The sequence below is a fragment of the Amia ocellicauda genome, chromosome 14, assembly GCF_036373705.1.
Source record: "Amia ocellicauda isolate fAmiCal2 chromosome 14, fAmiCal2.hap1, whole genome shotgun sequence".
NCBI lineage: Eukaryota > Metazoa > Chordata > Actinopteri > Amiiformes > Amiidae > Amia > Amia ocellicauda.
Genome location: NC_089863.1, coordinates 697,688 through 715,000, shown reverse-complemented (window position 1 = coordinate 715,000; position 17,313 = coordinate 697,688). Strand labels below are relative to the sequence as shown.

The 17,313-nt window shown below is 49.7% G+C and overlaps 1 protein-coding gene across 4 annotated transcripts in view; it reads right to left on the bottom strand.

The window, feature by feature from the left end:
• Positions 1-17,313, bottom strand: part of LOC136768177 (disks large homolog 4) — a 64,422-nt gene that overhangs the window by 29,076 nt on the left and 18,033 nt on the right. For all 4 annotated transcript variants that reach the window (XM_066722246.1, XM_066722245.1, XM_066722247.1 and 1 more), the window contains exon 2: positions 2,287-2,451. In XM_066722246.1, coding sequence (XP_066578343.1) covers positions 2,287-2,451 — 165 coding nt within the window. The remainder of the gene's footprint in view (positions 1-2,286; positions 2,452-17,313) is intronic.

Sequence of the window (17,313 nt, the reverse complement as noted above, 5' to 3'; positions counted from 1 at the left end):
ACTGACTGACACCCTGACACACTGACTGACTGACTGACACCCTGACACACTGACTGACTGACACCCTGACTGACTGACAGACACCCTGACACACTGACTGACTGACTGACATATTGATACACTGACTGACACCCTAACTGACTGACTGACACCCTGACACACTGACTGACTGACACCCTGACTGACTGACAGACACCCTGACACACTGACTGACTGACTGACATATTGATACACTGACTGACACCCTAACTGACTGACTGACTCCCTGACACACTGACTGACTGACACCCTAACTGACTGACTGACTCCCTGACACACTGACTGACTGACACACTGATCCAGGGAGCTGTCAGTGGTTCTGAACAAAGCCTGCAGTTCCTACAGAGACCACCAGAGACCGCCAGAGGCTTCTGGATTCCAGAACCATAGTAAGCAGGGGGTGTTGAAGAACGAATGCGAGTCACACATAATGACTAGCAAGCAGGAAAAGCCAGAGTATAGCAGTGTGTCTTCAGATGTGAGTTGGACTGTCAATTCACAATGTTTGTGCGATGGAACAAAGAGCCACCAGTGCTTTCAAAGTGAGAAGAAGTCTAAACACACAGGTGTCCAGCGCAGAGAGGCCAGCACAGGAGTCATACGATCACACTTCCTGTTCCTGTTCAGAGTTTTGGACGCGCTGCGACCGACTGAAAGTCTGCTTAGTGACCCAGCAAAGAGAGCATCTGAAAACTGAAGCATGGACAAGCTCTTCAGCACGGGTCAGAACGCAGTGAGAAGAGACACGGTTGTGACACTGTGCGGATCCCAAATAACTCTGAGGTGCCTCACTGGGTCACACGGTGAGAGATGAGCACCATCAACACACTGACTGAGATTTACACACTGTCGCAACTGGCTATGAGATAACTTCAGATTTTGGGGGAATTCAGAAGTAATGTCTGTGTGTGTGTCAGTGAGTGCGTGTGTGTGTGTGTGTGTGCCATACCTTCATGGGGGATAGGTGTGTGTGTGTGTCTGTGTGCGTGTGTGCATGTGCGTGTGTGTGTGTATGAGTGTGGCTGTGTGTGTGAGTGTGTGTGCATGTGTGTGTGTGTGTTGTACCTTCATGGGGGACAGGTGCATGTGTGTCTGTGTGCGTGTGTGCATGTGTGTGTGTGCGTGTGTGTCTGTGTGTGTGTGTGCGAGTGTGTGTGTGTATGAGTGTGGCTGTGTGTGTGTGTGTGTACGTGTGTGTGTGCGTGTGTGTGCGTGTGTGTGTGTATGAGTGTGGCTGTGTGTGTGAGTGTGTGTGCATGTGTGTGTGTGTGTGTTGTACCTTCATGGGGGACAGGTGCATGTGTGTCTGTGTGCGTGTGTGCATGTGCATGTGCGTGTGTGCGTGTGCGTGTGTGTGTGTGCGTGTGTGTGTATGAGTGTGGCTGTGTGCGTGTGTGTACGTGTGTGTCTGTGTGTGTGTGTGAGTGTGTGTGTGTGTATGAGTGTGGCTGTGTGTATGTGTGTACGTGTGTGTACGTGTGTGTGTGTGTGTGTGTGTGTGTGTGTGTGAGTCTGTGTGTGTGTGTGCGAGTGTGTGTGTGTATGAGTGTGGCTGTGTGTGTGTGTGTGTACGTGTGTGTGTGCGTGTGTGTGTGTATGAGTGTGGCTGTGTGTGTGAGTGTGTGTGCATGTGTGTGTGTGTGTGTTGTACCTTCATGGGGGACAGGTGCATGTGTGTCTGTGTGCGTGTGTGCATGTGCATGTGCGTGTGTGCGTGTGCGTGTGTGTGTGTGCGTGTGTGTGTATGAGTGTGGCTGTGTGCGTGTGTGTACGTGTGTGTCTGTGTGTGTGTGTGAGTGTGTGTGTGTGTATGAGTGTGGCTGTGTGTATGTGTGTACGTGTGTGTACGTGTGTGTGTGTGTGTGTGTGTGTGTGTGTGTGTGAGTGTGTGTGTGAGTGTGGCTGTGTGTGCGTGTGTGTGTGTGCGCGTGTGTGTCTCTGTGTGTGTGTGTGTGTGTGTGAGTGTGTGTGTGTATGAGTGTGGCTGTGTGTGTGTGTGTGTGTGTGTGAGTATGTGTGCGTGTGTGCGTGTGTGCATGCGCGTGTGTGTGTGTGTGTGTGTTGTACCTTCATGGGGGACAGGTGTGTGTGTGTCTGTGTGTGTGTGTGCGTGTGTGCATGCGCGTGTGTGTGTGTGTGTGTGTGTGTGTGTGTTGTACCTTCGTGGGGGACAGGTGTGTGTGTGTCTGTGTGCGTGTGTGCGTGTGTGCATGCGCATGTGTGTGTGTGTGTGTGTGTGTGTTGTACCTTCATGGGGGACAGGTGTGTGTGTGAGGGGTAGCCGTGCACTCCCTCCAGCTGCGACAGGTTCTTCTCCGACACGTGAACCAGTTCGGGGCTCTTCACCTGGCCGGGCAGGTGGGCGGGGCTGTGCTCCATCGGGGGCGTGTCCTCATCTTGGTAACGGTATTTCTGTGGCAGACGGAGAGGAAGAGGGAGAGAGAGAGGAAGAGGAGGGAGACGGTCAGTCACAGACTCAGAGATGCCGGCGGTGATCCCACACCTCACTGCGCTGCTCTGAACACACTGCGCAGACACACAGCTGCACCACAAGATGGTGCCAAAGAGCCAGAGTAAAAAAATCACCTGACTCAGCAGAGATCCCAGGATTAGAGCAGCTCACACACACACACACACACACACACACACACACACACACACACACACACACACAGACACACACAGACACACACACACACACACACACACACACATATAGACACACACACACACAGACACATACATATAAACACACACACAGACACATACACACACATACACACAGACACACACAGGCACACAGGCACACACACACACAGACACACTCTCACACACAGAGACACACACACTCACATCTACAGAAAGAGGGTAGGTGTTGATTAATGATGCCTGTGAGATATCTGTGTAATGAAGCTAACCTCCCTCCCTCTCTCTCTCACTATCTCTCTCTCTTTCTCTCTCTCTCTCTCTCTTTCTCTCATCAGGGCCCGATCTCTGGAGCTCCTGCACACTGCTGAGCACTCTCTCTCTCTCCCTCTGTCCCTCTCTCCCACTCCATCTCCCTCTCTCATTGTCTCACTCTGTCTTTCCTTTATCACAGTATGAACTGTGTTATTGGCCAGTCCAGTCCAGCCCGATCCAGCCCAGTGTTCCCAGTGCGCGGGTCTGTGCTGCCCCAGTGACAGGGCTGCAGATTGTGTGTCAGCACTGCGCATCACATTACACTGACACAGCCTTCACTGCGCATGGGGGAGCAGTGTGTCATAGTGTTTGTTTCAGTGTGTCAGCAGTTTAATGTGTGTCAGTGTGTGTCAGTGTCAGTGTGTGTGTGTCAATGTGTCCAAGTGTCAGTGTGTGTCAGTGTGTCAAAGTGTGTCAGTGTGTCACGGTGTCAGTGTGTCAGCTACACAACTGATTCAATGCCTGAGAGAATGAGAGTGAACGGCTGCTGTCGGTCCTGCCAATAAAGCTCCGTTGAGTTTGACTTTGGGAGATGAGACAGAGAGATGTGCTCAGGGTTCAGTGTGTGTTCAGTGTTCAGTGTGTGTTTAGTCCTCAGTGTGAGTGGCATGTTCAGTGTGCTTGGCAGTCTGTGTGGCGCTTTGCCATGGTGCCCATGGAGCATGTAAGTGAGACCCTGAAACACACTGCCACATACTGATACACACTGACACAGAGAGAGAGAGGCTGTAGATCTGTGTGTCTGCGTGTGTCAGTCAAGGCACTGTCAACTGAGCACAGCAACCACAACAGTCATAACAGCAACAACAACGACAACTACAATAGCAATGCCAATATTATTAGCAACAACAACAGCTACAACAACAACAGGAGCAGGAGGGACACTGACAGAGAGAGAGAGAGAGAGAGAGAGGGGGATAGAAAGAGATGATAATTCCTCAGCACTTTACTCTCTCTAATGGCCATTAACTCAGCGGATTTAAGAGATTACAGCTGGGAGACAGACAGCTGCCACCCTCACACACTGCCACCCTCACACTGCCACCCTCACACACTGCCACACTCACACTGCCACCCTCACACACTGCCACACTCACACACTGCCACCCTCACACACTGCCACACTCACACACTGCCACTCTCACACACTGCCACACTCACACACTGCCACACTCACACACTGCCACACTCACACACTGCCACACTCACACTGCCACCCTCACACACTGCCACACTCACACACTGCCACACTCACACACTGCCACACTCACACTGCCACCCTCACACACTGCCACACTCACACACTGCCACCCTCACACACTGCCACACTCACACACTGCCACTCTCACACACTGCCACACTCACACACTGCCACACTCTCACACACTGCCACCCTCACACACTGCCACACTCACACACTGCCACACTCACACACTGCCACACTCACACACACTGCCACCCTCACACTGCCACCCTCACACACTGCCACCCTCACACTGCCACCCTCAACACTGCCACACTCTCACACACTGCCACCCTCACACACTGCCACCCTCACACTGCCACCCTCACACACTGCCACACTCACACACTGCCACTCTCACACACTGCCACACTCACACACTGACACACTCACACACTGCCACACTCACACAGCCACCCTCACACACTGCCACCCTCACACACTGACACACTCACACACTGCCACACTCACACAGCCACCCTCACACACTGCCACACTCTCACACACTGCCACCCTCACACTGCCACCCTCACACACTGCCACACTCTCACACACTGCCACCCTCACACTGCCACCCTCACACACTGACACACTCACACACTGACACACTCTCACACACTACCACTCAACTTAGTCCGGTAGACAGTGTGCACAGTAACTGTAGCAGCCTGCCTGCGCTGACAGACGCCTCACTGACTTCACCCCCCCCAGCGTCATTAACATTGGGAACGTCATTACCATACAGAACATCATTAACATCCGTAAAGTCATTAACATCGTAATGCCATTAATATCAGGAACGTCACTAACATCTGGAACGTCACTAATATCGGGAACTTCAATAACATTGGGAACACCATTAATATCAGAACGTTATTAACATCGAAATGCCATTAACATCAGGAACGTCATTAACATCAGGAAAGTCATTAACATTGGAACGTCACTGACATCAGGAACGTCACTGACATCAGGAACGTCATTAGCATCTGGAACGTCATTAACATTGGGAACGTCATTAATATCAGAATGTTAATAACATCAAAATGCCATTCATATCAGGAATGTCAATAACAACAGAATGTCATTAGCATCCGGAACGTCATTAACATCAGAACGTTTTTAACATCAGGAACGTCATTAACATCTAGGAACGTCAATACCATCAGGAATGTCACTGACATCGGGAACATCATTATCATCTGAAACCTCATTAGCATCCAGAAACGTCACAAATATTGGGAACCTCATTAACATCAGGAATGTCATTTGTATCCGCAATGTCATCAGAATCAGGAAACGTCACTAATATCGGGAACATCATTAACATCGGGAACGTCATTAACATCAGGAACGTCACTAATATTGGGAACGCCATTAACACCGGGAACGCCATTAACATCAGAACATCATTAACATCGGAACATCATTAACATCCGGAACTGAAAAACAGGAATAGAGAGACAGGAACCCTGGAGGGAACGAGCCATCACCCCACACACAAGCACACACACACACTCTCACACACTCACACTCACTCTCACAGTCCAGTCAGTGACTCTGCAGTCCAGTCAGTGACTCTGCAGCAGTCCAGTCCAGTCCAGTCCAGTCAGTGACTCTGCAGCAGTCCAGTCCAGTCCAGTCCAGTCCAGTCCAGTCCAGTCAGTGACTCTGCAGTCCAGTCCAGTCCAGTCAGTGACTCTGCAGCAGTCCAGTCCAGTCCAGTCCAGTCAGTGTCTCTGCAGTCCAGTCAGTGACTCTACAGTCCAGTCCAGTCCAGTCAGTGACTCTGCAGTCCACTCCAGTCCAGTCAGTGACTCTGCAGCAGTCCAGGCCAGTCCAGTCCAGTCCAGTCAGTGACTCTACAGTCCAGTCCAGTCAGTGACTCTGCAGCAGTCCAGTCCAGTATAGTCCAGTCAGTGACTCTACAGTCCAGTCCAGTCCAATCCAGTCCAGTCAGTGACTCTACAGCAGTCCAGTCCAGTCCAGTCAGTGACTCTGCAGTCCAGTCCAGTCAGTGACTCTACAGCAGTCCAGTCCAGTCCAGTCAGTGACTCTGCAGCAGTCCAGTCCAGTCCAGTCCAGTCAGTGACTCTGCAGCAGTCCAGTCCAGTCCAGTCCAGTCAGTGACTCTGCAGCAGTCCAGTCCAGTCCAGTCCAGTCCAGTGCAGTCTGGTCAGCACTGCTCCAGCACTCAGGTAGTGCAGAGGGAGTGAACCCAAGTGACACACCAGCTCCGGAGTGACTGCAGCTCCAGCACCACTACGGCCGAGAGAGATAGAGCCGAGTCTGTGTTTATTGTGTCTGTCGATTCACTGACAACACAGCATTTTCGTGCCGATAAAGCTCGATTTGAATTGGAATTGAGGAGGAGAGCAGGAGAGAGAAAACTGATCCTGTTGTCTGTATCTCTCTCTCTCTCTCTCTGACACACTCACTCTCTGTCACACACACATTCACACAGTATCTCCAACACACACCTTCTCTCTCTCACACACTTCACACTGTCTCTCTCACACACACACTAACGCACTCACTCTTTCTCACTCTTTTGCCTGTCAAACATACTCTGTCTCACTTCTCAAACACACACTCTCTCATATAAACTTTATCCATCCCTCCCTCCCCTCTCTCTCTCTCTCTCTCTCTCTCACACACACACACACACACACTCCCTTACCCCCTCCATTCTCCCCTCTCTCTCTCTCCTCCTCTCCCTCTCTCCTCCTCTCCCTCTCTCTCTCTCAGTAAAACAATCCTGCCGCCCGGTGCCTCCGCTTACCTTGCAGCCGAACATGAGCGACAGTGTCCGGTTACTGCACACCAGCTTGCACTGGCACACCACGGGCGGCGGGCACCTGATCTTCCGCAGCGGAGGCGACATCCCGTGGACACCCATAGACCCCGACCCGGACCCGGGACCCGAGAGCCCCGGCGACAGACGCGACCCACCCGGCCAGGTAACCAACTAGGCAGCCGGTTAGTCCTGAGTCAGCTGCCCGGCCGGTTAGTTAGGAGGTCATGTGGTCAGTTAGGCAGTCCTGGTCAGTGCTGGCTGTCCCTCCGGTCCGCAATCCCAAACTTCGAGTTAATTATTCCCGTATAGTGTGTTGCTATTCTTCTTCTTCTTCTGAATAATTATAATTATAATTTATGTATATTATGTTGTATACTTTTTTAAAGGATTCAATTAGGAATTAAATAGGTCTATCGTTATGCAGAATGATAATTATAATTAATTATTGTGGTTATTATTGAAGGTATTGCTTTCTCTTTCCTCTCCTGAACTCCAGTCATCCGTTCTTTCTTCCTGTTTTTCTCCACCTTGCTCTGTCCTTTCTGTATCACCGTATCCCCCCCCCTCTCTCTCTCTCTCTCTCTCTCTCTCTCTCTCTCTCTATCTCTCTATCCCCTGACACTGGCAGGGAGCAGGAGAATCCCCGGCCAATGGCAGCCCGGATACCGCGGTACCGTAAATACCCGCTTAGACGGTCGAAAGCAAAGCGAGGTAGAGGAGACAGGGGGAAGAGAGACGGGGAGGCGGAGGAGGAGGGGAAGAGAGAGAGAGAGCGAGAGAGAGAGAGATGGAGGAGGAGGAGGAGGAGGAGGGGGTTTAGCTCTGTACACCTGCGTCCCCCAGGACAGTAATCTAACCCAGCCATTATAAACCGCCGTGTACCGTAAACCGTCGAATAGCCCCGCACACACACAATCCAGAATAGCGCTGCATTACGCAGGGGAAACCCAACCAGCACAGCACAGTAACACGACACAGCACAGCACAACACAATACAGCACAACACAGCACAGCACAACACAGCACAATAACACAACACAGCACAGTAACACAACACAACACAGCAAAACACAGCACAGTAACACAACACAGCACAACCACATCCCGTGCAAAGAGCAACAGTTACCTAGTAGCCCGCGTCGGTCATCCTTGTGTGTGTGTGTGTGTGTCGGTGTGTCTCTGCTCTGTGAAGGTCGTCGGTTGTGAGTCGCTGTTTTCGCAACAGAGACCGGCTTCAGCTGATCCTCATCTCCGTGTGTCTGTCTCTCTTTCTGTTTCTGTCTGCCTGCCTGTCTCGCTCACAGTCTATCCATCCTGTCTGCCTGCCTATGTCTCTCTCTGTCTCTGTCTTTTCCCTGTCTCCCTCTGGGTCTCTCCTCTCTCTCCTTGTCTCTGTGTGTGTGTGTCTCTCCTCTCTCTCTGTCTCTGTCTGGCGCTGCACGGACCCCCGCTTACCCCTCGCATCCACTAACCCAGTTAAATGTATTTATTTATTATTTTTTCATTTTGACCCTTTTTCGTGCGGCACGGAGGAGTGAGCGCGGAGACGCAGCGCCCCCTGGCGGCCAGCGGGGCACCGACTGCGGGGAAGTGAGGTGAGCTGTCTCTGGTGCTGAAGCGGCTTTAGAAACACGACTACTGCTATACACACACACAGACACACACACACACACACACACACACACACACACACCCACACACACCCACACAACACACACCCACACAGACACACACACACTCTCTCTCTCTCTCTCTCACACACACACACACACACACACACACACACACACACACCCACACACACCCACACAACACACACCCACACAGACACACACACTCTCTCTCTCTCTCTCTCACACACACACACACTGACACACACACACTCACGCACACACTGCACACACACACACACACACACACAGACATACACACACACACTGACACACACACTGCACACATACACACACACATACACACTGCACACACACACTGACACACACACACACAGACACACATACACACACACACACTACACACTGCACACACTCTCTCTCTCACACACACACACACACACAGACATACACACACACACTGACACACACACTGCACACATACACACACACTGCACACACACACTGACACACACACACTACACACATACACATCTCTGTCTCTCTCTCTCTCTCTCTCTCTCTCTCTCTCTCTCTCTCTCTCTCTCTCATGCAAACAAAAACACAGGAAATAAACAATGAGAACATACACAGACACACTCATTCCCTCAGAAGTGATGCCCTTGGTTTTGTGTGCAGTAATACAATCAGAGCTGTAGTTGTGACATTATAGTACATAGTACTATAGTATATAGTATATAGATTATAGTATAGTATGGGAAAAAATATATATAGTGTAGTATAGTACAGTATAGTATATAGTATAGTACAGTGTACAGTATAGTATATAGTATAGTACAGTACAGTATATAGTATTGTATGGCACAGTATAGTATAATACAGTATATAGTATATAGTACAGTACAGTATATAATATATAGTACAGTATGTAGTATAGTACAGCACAGTATATAGTATTGTACAGCACAGTATAGTATAATACAGTATATAGTACAGTACAGTATATATTACCGTACAGTACAGTATATAATATAAAGTACAGTATATAGTATAGTACAGTGCAGTGTATAGTAATGTACGGCACAGTATAGTATAATACAGTATATAGTATATAGTACAGTACAGTATATATTATAGTACAGTACAGTATATAATATATAGTACAGTATATAGTATAGTATAGTACAGTGCAGTATATAGTAATGTACGGCACAGTATAGTATAATACAGTATATAGTATATAGTACGTTACAGTATATATTATAGTACAGTACAGTATATAATATATAGTACAGTATATAGTATAGTATAGTACAGTGCAGTATATAGTAATGTACGGCACAGTATAGTATAATACAGTATATAGTATATAGTACGTTACAGTATATATTATAGTACAGTACAGTATATAATATATAGTACAGTATATAGTATAGTATAGTACAGTGCAGTATATAGTAATGTACGGCACAGTATAGTATAATACAGTATATAGTATATAGTACGGTATATATTACCATATAGTACAGTATATATTACCATACAGTACAGTATATAATATACAGTACAGTATATAGTATAGTATAGTATATAGTATAGTATAGTACAGTGCAGTATATAGTAATGTACGGCACAGTGTAGTATAATACAGTATATAGTATATAGTACGTTACAGTATATATTATAGTACAGTACAGTATATAATATATAGTACAGTATATAGTATAGTACAGTGCAGTATATAGTAATGTACGGCACAGTATAGTATAATACAGTATATAGTATAGTACAGTAAATAGTATATAGCACAGTATAGTTTATAGTATAGTACAGTACAGTGCAGGACAATACAGTGTACACTATATGACAGTACAGCACAGAGCACCACACACACATGTGAAAGTGTTATCAGAGTGATCTCTCTACAGCGCCCTCTCCAATCCACAGAAACACAGCCACCCCAAGGTCACCCCATCCCTCTCTCTCTCCCTCTCTCTCTCTCTCTCTGGCTCCAGGCCAGCACTGGGTATCTACAGCATCTCTTGGCACCAGACCTTCAGTACAGAACACACCTCCCTTTGCCCCTCATCTGAATACAGAGCACAGAGCACAGAGCACTGAACACAGAGCACTACACAGAGCACAGAGCACTGAACACAGAGCACAGAGCACTGAACACAGAGCACTACACAGAGGACAGAGCACTAAACACAGAGCACAGAGCACTGAACACAGAGCACTACACAGAGGACAGAGCACTAAACACAGAGCACAGAGCACTGAACACTGGACTCTGAGTGCAGAGAACTACACAATGAGACGCTGACTACAGAGTACTGCACACTGCACACTGTGACAATGGACACTGCACACAATGAGACACTGAGACGCTGAGACACTGAGCACTGTACACTGAGACACTGAAACACTGAGCACAGTGGACTGAACACAGCACCCCGAGCCCTGAGCACGGAGACACAGAGCCCCTGAGCACAGTTGGACAGCACAGGGCAGTAGATATGCTGACTCTCTCTCTCTCTCTCTCTCTCTATGCCGTATCTGACTGCATGGTGTGTCTGATTCTCTGTGATCTGTCTGATACCATGAGAGACTCACAATAAAAGCATTAGTATATTAGTAGTAGTATTAGTAGTAGTAGTAGTAGTAGTAGCAGTAGGAGGAGGAGGAGGAGGAGGAGGATAGAAGCAATAGTTCAGTGACTCAGAGCTCAGCTGGATCAAAGCACAGTGAACGCTGAGTAACACACTCAAACATGAGGCGTGGGATACAATACCACACCACAGAACAGTGTCGACGCACTGTGTGTGTGGTGTCACACAGACACACAGCAAAGAGAACACAGTGTTGTGCTGGAGGAGGAGCCCCTCAAAACTTACATGGACCTGAGAGCGGGTCATTGAAACCGGTGTGGAGGAGCTGGTGGGCAGAGAGTGGAGCGAGTTTGAGCCGATATGAGCATCAATATTTATAGTACTAGTAGTAGCATTGGTAGAGTTTATAGCAGTAGTAGAGTTTATAGTAGAAGAGTTATAGTAGTAGTAGAGTTCATAGTAGTAGAGTTATAGAAGTAGTAGAGTTTATATTAGTAAAGTTTATATAAGTAGTAGAGTTTATATTGGTAGGAGAGTTTATAGTAATAGAGCTATATTAGTAGGAGAGTTTATATTATTTATTTATTTATTTATTTATTAGCAGATGCCCTTATCCAGTGTGACTTACAATATACAACGATCAGTCATGACATTATGAGCACTGACAGGTGGAGTGAATAACACTGATAATCTCGTTATCATGGCTCCTGTCAGTGGGTGGGATATATTAGGCAGCAAGTGAACATTTTGTCCTCAAAGTTGATGTGTTAGAAGCAGGAAAAATGGGCAGCATAAGGATCTGAGCGACTTTGACAAGGGCCAGATTGTGATGGCTAGACGACTGGGTCAAAGCATCTCCAAAACTGCAGCTCTTGTGGGGTGTTCCCAGTCTGCAGTGGTCAGTACCTATCAAAAGTGTCCAAGGAAGGAAAAGCGGTGAACCGGCGAAAAAAGTGAATGCTGGTTCTGATAGAAAGCTGTCAGAACACACAGTGCATCGCAGTTTGTTGCGTACGGGGCTACGTAGCCGCAGACCAGTCAGGGTGCCCATGCTGACCCCTGTCCACTGCCAAAAGCGCCTACAATGGGCACGTGAGCATCAGAACTGGACCACGGAGCAATGGAAGAAGGTGGCCTGGTCTGATGAATCACGAGTTCAAGGTGTTGACTTGGCCTCCAAATTCCCCAGATCTCAATCCAATCGAGCATCTGTGGGATGTGCTGGACAAACAAGTCCGATCCATAGAGGCCCCACCTCACCACTTACAGGACTTAAAGGATCTGCTGCTAACGTCTTGGTGCCAGATACCACAGCACACCTTCAGAGGTCTAGTGGAGTCCATGCCTCGATGGGTCAGGGCTGTTTTGGCGGCAAAAGGGGGACCTACACAATATTAGGCAGGTGGTCATAATGTTATGGCTGATCAGTGTGTAAGAGCAATACAAAGAGAGAGAGAGAGGCCGTCTAGTAGTAGAATTTATATTAGTAGTAGAGTTTATATTAGTAATACTAATGTAATGTAATGTAGTAATGTAGTAAAATAGTTATATTAGTAGTAGGGTTTATAGTAATAGAGTTGTAGCAGTAGTAGTAGAGTTTATATTAGTAATACTAATGTAATGTAATGTAGTAATGTAGTAAAATAGTTATATTAGTAGTAGGGTTTATAGTAATAGAGTTGTAGCAGTAGTAGTAGAGTTTATAGCAGTAGTAGCAGGTAAACCTTCACTTTGTATTGCGCTTATGTTTTCTAAGTCGCCCTAGATAAGGGCGTCTGCCAACAAATAAATAAATAAATAAATACATAAATAAATAACCTATGTGCAATCTCCCTGCAGTCCACACGGTGGCGCCCGAGAGCCGCAGCCGGCCGGATTGTGCATTCAGCTCAGGAGCGACTGCGGTGCGGGGCTCCGGGCTGCGCCGCTGCGTGTTGTCAGCCAGCGAGAGACGCCCGCCCCCGCGTCGCCGACACACGACACACGACACACCGTCTCCCGTCCACACAGCGCAGTCCGGGTCACCCGCTGCACTCAGCAATCAATGAATGCGTTCATTAACGGCTCTAATCCAATTATAAAACAATACAATTCACTTCATCACTAGAAAACTACAACACTGGAGAGAGAGAGAGAGACAGAGAGGGAGAGAGGGACTGAATGAGAGTGTGTGCACTGCTGGACTGTGTGAGTGTGGGTTCTGTACTGCACACTCAACATTACTGCACTCTGACACTGAACACTACTGCACACTGACAATACTGCACACAGAGACTGAACACCTCTGCACACTGACACTAATGCACACTCATACTTCTTCACACCGTACACTATTGCACAGTGATACTATTGCATACTGACACAACTGCACACGGACACTGTACACTACTGCACACTGACACTATATATTACTGAGCACTGTAAACTACTGCACTCTGACATTGTACACTACTGCACTCTGATACTGTACACTACTGCACACTGTCACTACTGCACACTAACACTGAACACCACTGCACACTGCACACTGACACTGCACATTACTGCTCACTGACACTACTGCACACTGTTCACTACTGCACGTTGTACACTAGTGCACACTGACACTGTACACTACAGCACACTGTAAAATACTACACTCTGACATAGAGCACAAATGCACATTGACACTACTGCACACCAACACTGACACTACTACACACTGTACACTTCTGCACATTGACACTGTACATGACTGCATTGATATTACCGCACACTGAAACTGAACACTACTGTACAGGAACACTACTGCACACTGACACTACTGCACACTGATGCTCTCTCAGGGCTCTGTGTTCAGTTGTCTCTCTCTGGGTTCTGTGCTCAGCTCTCTCTCTCAGCTCTGTGTTCAGCTCTCTCTGGGCTCTGTGCTCAGCTCTCTCTCTGGGCTCTGTGCTCAGCTCTCTCTCTCTGGGCTCTGTGCTCAGCTCTCTCTCAGGGCTCTGTTCAGATCTCTCTCTCTGGGCTCTGTGCTCAGCTCTCTCTCAGGGCTCTGTTCAGATCTCTCTCTCTGGGCTCTGTGCTCAGCTCTCTCTCAGGGCTCTATGCCCTGCTCTCTCTCTGGGCTCTGTGCTCAGCTCTCTCTCAGGGCTATGTGCTCAGCTCTCTCTCAGGGCTCTGTGATCAGCTCTCTCTCTCTGGGCTCTGTGCTCAGCTCTCTCTCTCAGGGCTCTGTACTCAGCTCTCTCTCAGCTCTGTGCCCTGTTCTCTCTCTGGGCTCTGTGCCCAGCTCTCGCTCTCTGGGCTCTGTGCTCAGCTCTCTCTCAGGGCTCTGTACTCAGCTCTCTCTCAGGGCTCTGTGCTCAGCTCTCTCTCTCTGGGCTCTGTGCTCAGCTCTCTCTCTCTCTGGGCTCTGTACTCAGCTCTCTCTCAGGGCTCTGTGCTCAGCTCTCTCTCTCTGGGCTCTGTGCTCAGCTCTCTTTCAGGGCTCTGTGCTCAGCTCTCGCTCTCTGGGCTCTGTACTCAGCTCTCTCTCAGGGCTCTGTGCTCAGCTCTCTCTGGGCTCTGTGCTCAGCTCTCTTTCAGGGCTCTGTACTCAGCTCTCTCTCAGCTCTGTGCCCTGTTCTCTCTCAGGGCTCTGTGCCCTGCTCTCTCTCTGGGCTCTGTGCTCAGCTCTCTCTCAGTGCTCTGTGCTCAGCTCTCTCTCTCTGGGCTCTGTGCTCAGCTTTCTCTCTCTGGGCTCTGTGCTCAGCTTTCTCTCAGGGCTCTGTGCTCAGCTCTCTCTCTCAGGGCTCTGTGATCAGCTCTCTCTCAGCTCTGTGCCCTGCTCTCTCTCTCAGCTCTGTGTTCAGCTCTCTCTTGGGGCTCTGTGTTCAGCCCTCTCTCAGCTCTGTGCTCAGCTATCTCTCTGGGCTCTGTACTCAGCTCTCTCTCTGGGTTCTGTGCTCAGCTCTCTCTCTCTGGGCTCTGTGCTCAGCTCTCTCTCTCTGGGCTCTGTGCTCAGCTCTCTCTCAGCTCTGTGCCCTGCTCTCTCTCTCAGCTCTGTGTTCAGCTCTCTCTTGGGGCTCTGTGTTCAGCCCTCTCTCAGCTCTGTGCTCAGCTATCTCTCTGGGCTCTGTACTCAGCTCTCTCTCTGGGTTCTGTGCTCAGCTCTCTCTCTCTCTGGGCTCTGTGCTCAGCTCTCTCTCTCTGGGCTCTGTGCTCAGCTCTCTCTCAGGGCTCTGTGCTCAGCTTTCTCTCAGGGCTCTGTACTCAGCTCTCTCTCAGGGCTCTGTGATCAGCTCTCTCTCAGGGCTCTGTGCTCAGCTCTCTCTCTCTGGGCTCTGTGCTCAGCTCTCTCTCAGGGCTCTGTGCTCAGCTCTCTCTCTCTGGGCTCTGTGCTCAGCTCTCTCTCAGGGCTCTGTTCAGATCTCTCTCTCTGGGCTCTGTGCTCAGCTCTCTCTCAGGGCTCTGTTCAGATCTCTCTCTCTGGGCTCTGTGCTCAGCTCTCTCTCAGGGCTCTATGCCCTGCTCTCTCTCTGGGCTCTGTGCTCAGCTCTCTCTCAGGGCTATGTGCTCAGCTCTCTCTCTCTGGGCTCTGTGCTCAGCTCTCTCTCTCTGGGCTCTGTGCTCAGCTCTCTCTCTCTGGGCTCTGTACTCAGCTCTCTCTCAGGGCTCTGTGCTCAGCTCTCTCAGGGCTCTGTACTCAGCTCTCTCTCTGGGCTCTGTGCCCAGCTCTCGCTCTCTGGGCTCTGTGCTCAGCTCTCTCTCAGGGCTCTGTACTCAGCTCTCTCTCAGGGCTCTGTGCTCAGCTCTCTCTCTCTGGGCTCTGTGCTCAGCTCTCTCTCTCTCTGGGCTCTGTACTCAGCTCTCTCTCAGGGCTCTGTGCTCAGCTCTCTCTCTCTGGGCTCTGTGCTCAGCTCTCTTTCAGGGCTCTGTGCTCAGCTCTCTCTCTCTGGGCTCTGTACTCAGCTCTCTCTCAGGGCTCTGTACTCAGCTCTCTCTCAGCTCTGTGCCCTGTTCTCTCTCAGGGCTCTGTGCCCTGCTCTCTCTCTGGGCTCTGTGCTCAGCTCTCTCTCAGTGCTCTGTGCTCAGCTCTCTCTCTCTGGGCTCTGTGCTCAGCTTTCTCTCTCTGGGCTCTGTGCTCAGCTTTCTCTCAGGGCTCTGTGCTCAGCTCTCTCTCTCAGGGCTCTGTGATCAGCTCTCTCTCAGCTCTGTGCCCTGCTCTCTCTCTCAGCTCTGTGTTCAGCTCTCTCTTGGGGCTCTGTGTTCAGCCCTCTCTCAGCTCTGTGCTCAGCTATCTCTCTGGGCTCTGTACTCAGCTCTCTCTCTGGGTTCTGTGCTCAGCTCTCTCTCTCTGGGCTCTGTGCTCAGCTCTCTCTCTCTGGGCTCTGTGCTCAGCTCTCTCTCAGGGCTCTGTGCCCTGCTCTCTCTCTCTCAGCTCTGTGTTCAGCTCTCTTTGGGCTCTGTGTTCAGCTCTCTCTGGGCTCTGTGTTCAGCTCTCTCTCAGCTCTGTGCTCAGCTATCTCTCTGGGCTCTGTACTCAGCTCTCTCTCAGGGTTCTGTGCTCAGCTCTCTCTCAGGGCTCTGTGATCAGCTCTCTCTCAGCTCTGTGCCCTGCTCTCTCTCTCAGCTCTGTGTTCAGCTCTCTCTTGGGGCTCTGTGTTCAGCCCTCTCTCAGCTCTGTGCTCAGCTATCTCTCTGGGCTCTGTACTCAGCTCTCTCTCTGGGTTCTGTGCTCAGCTCTCTCTCTCTGGGCTCTGTGCTCAGCTCTCTCTCAGGGCTCTGTGCTCAGCTCTCTCTCAGGGCTCTGTGCTCAGCTCTCTCTCTCAGGGCTCTGTGCTCAGCTCTCTCTCAGGGCTCTGTACTCAGCTCTCTCTCGGGGCTCTGTGATCAGCTCTCTCTCAGGGCTCTGTGATCAGCTCTCTCTCAGCTCTGTGCCCTGCTCTCTCTCTCAGCTCTGTGTTCAGCTCTCTCTGGGCTCTGTGTTCAGCTCTCTCTGGGCTCTGTGTTCAGCTCTCTCTTGGGGCTCTGTGTTCAGCCCTCTCTCAGCTCTGTGTTCAGCTCTCTCTT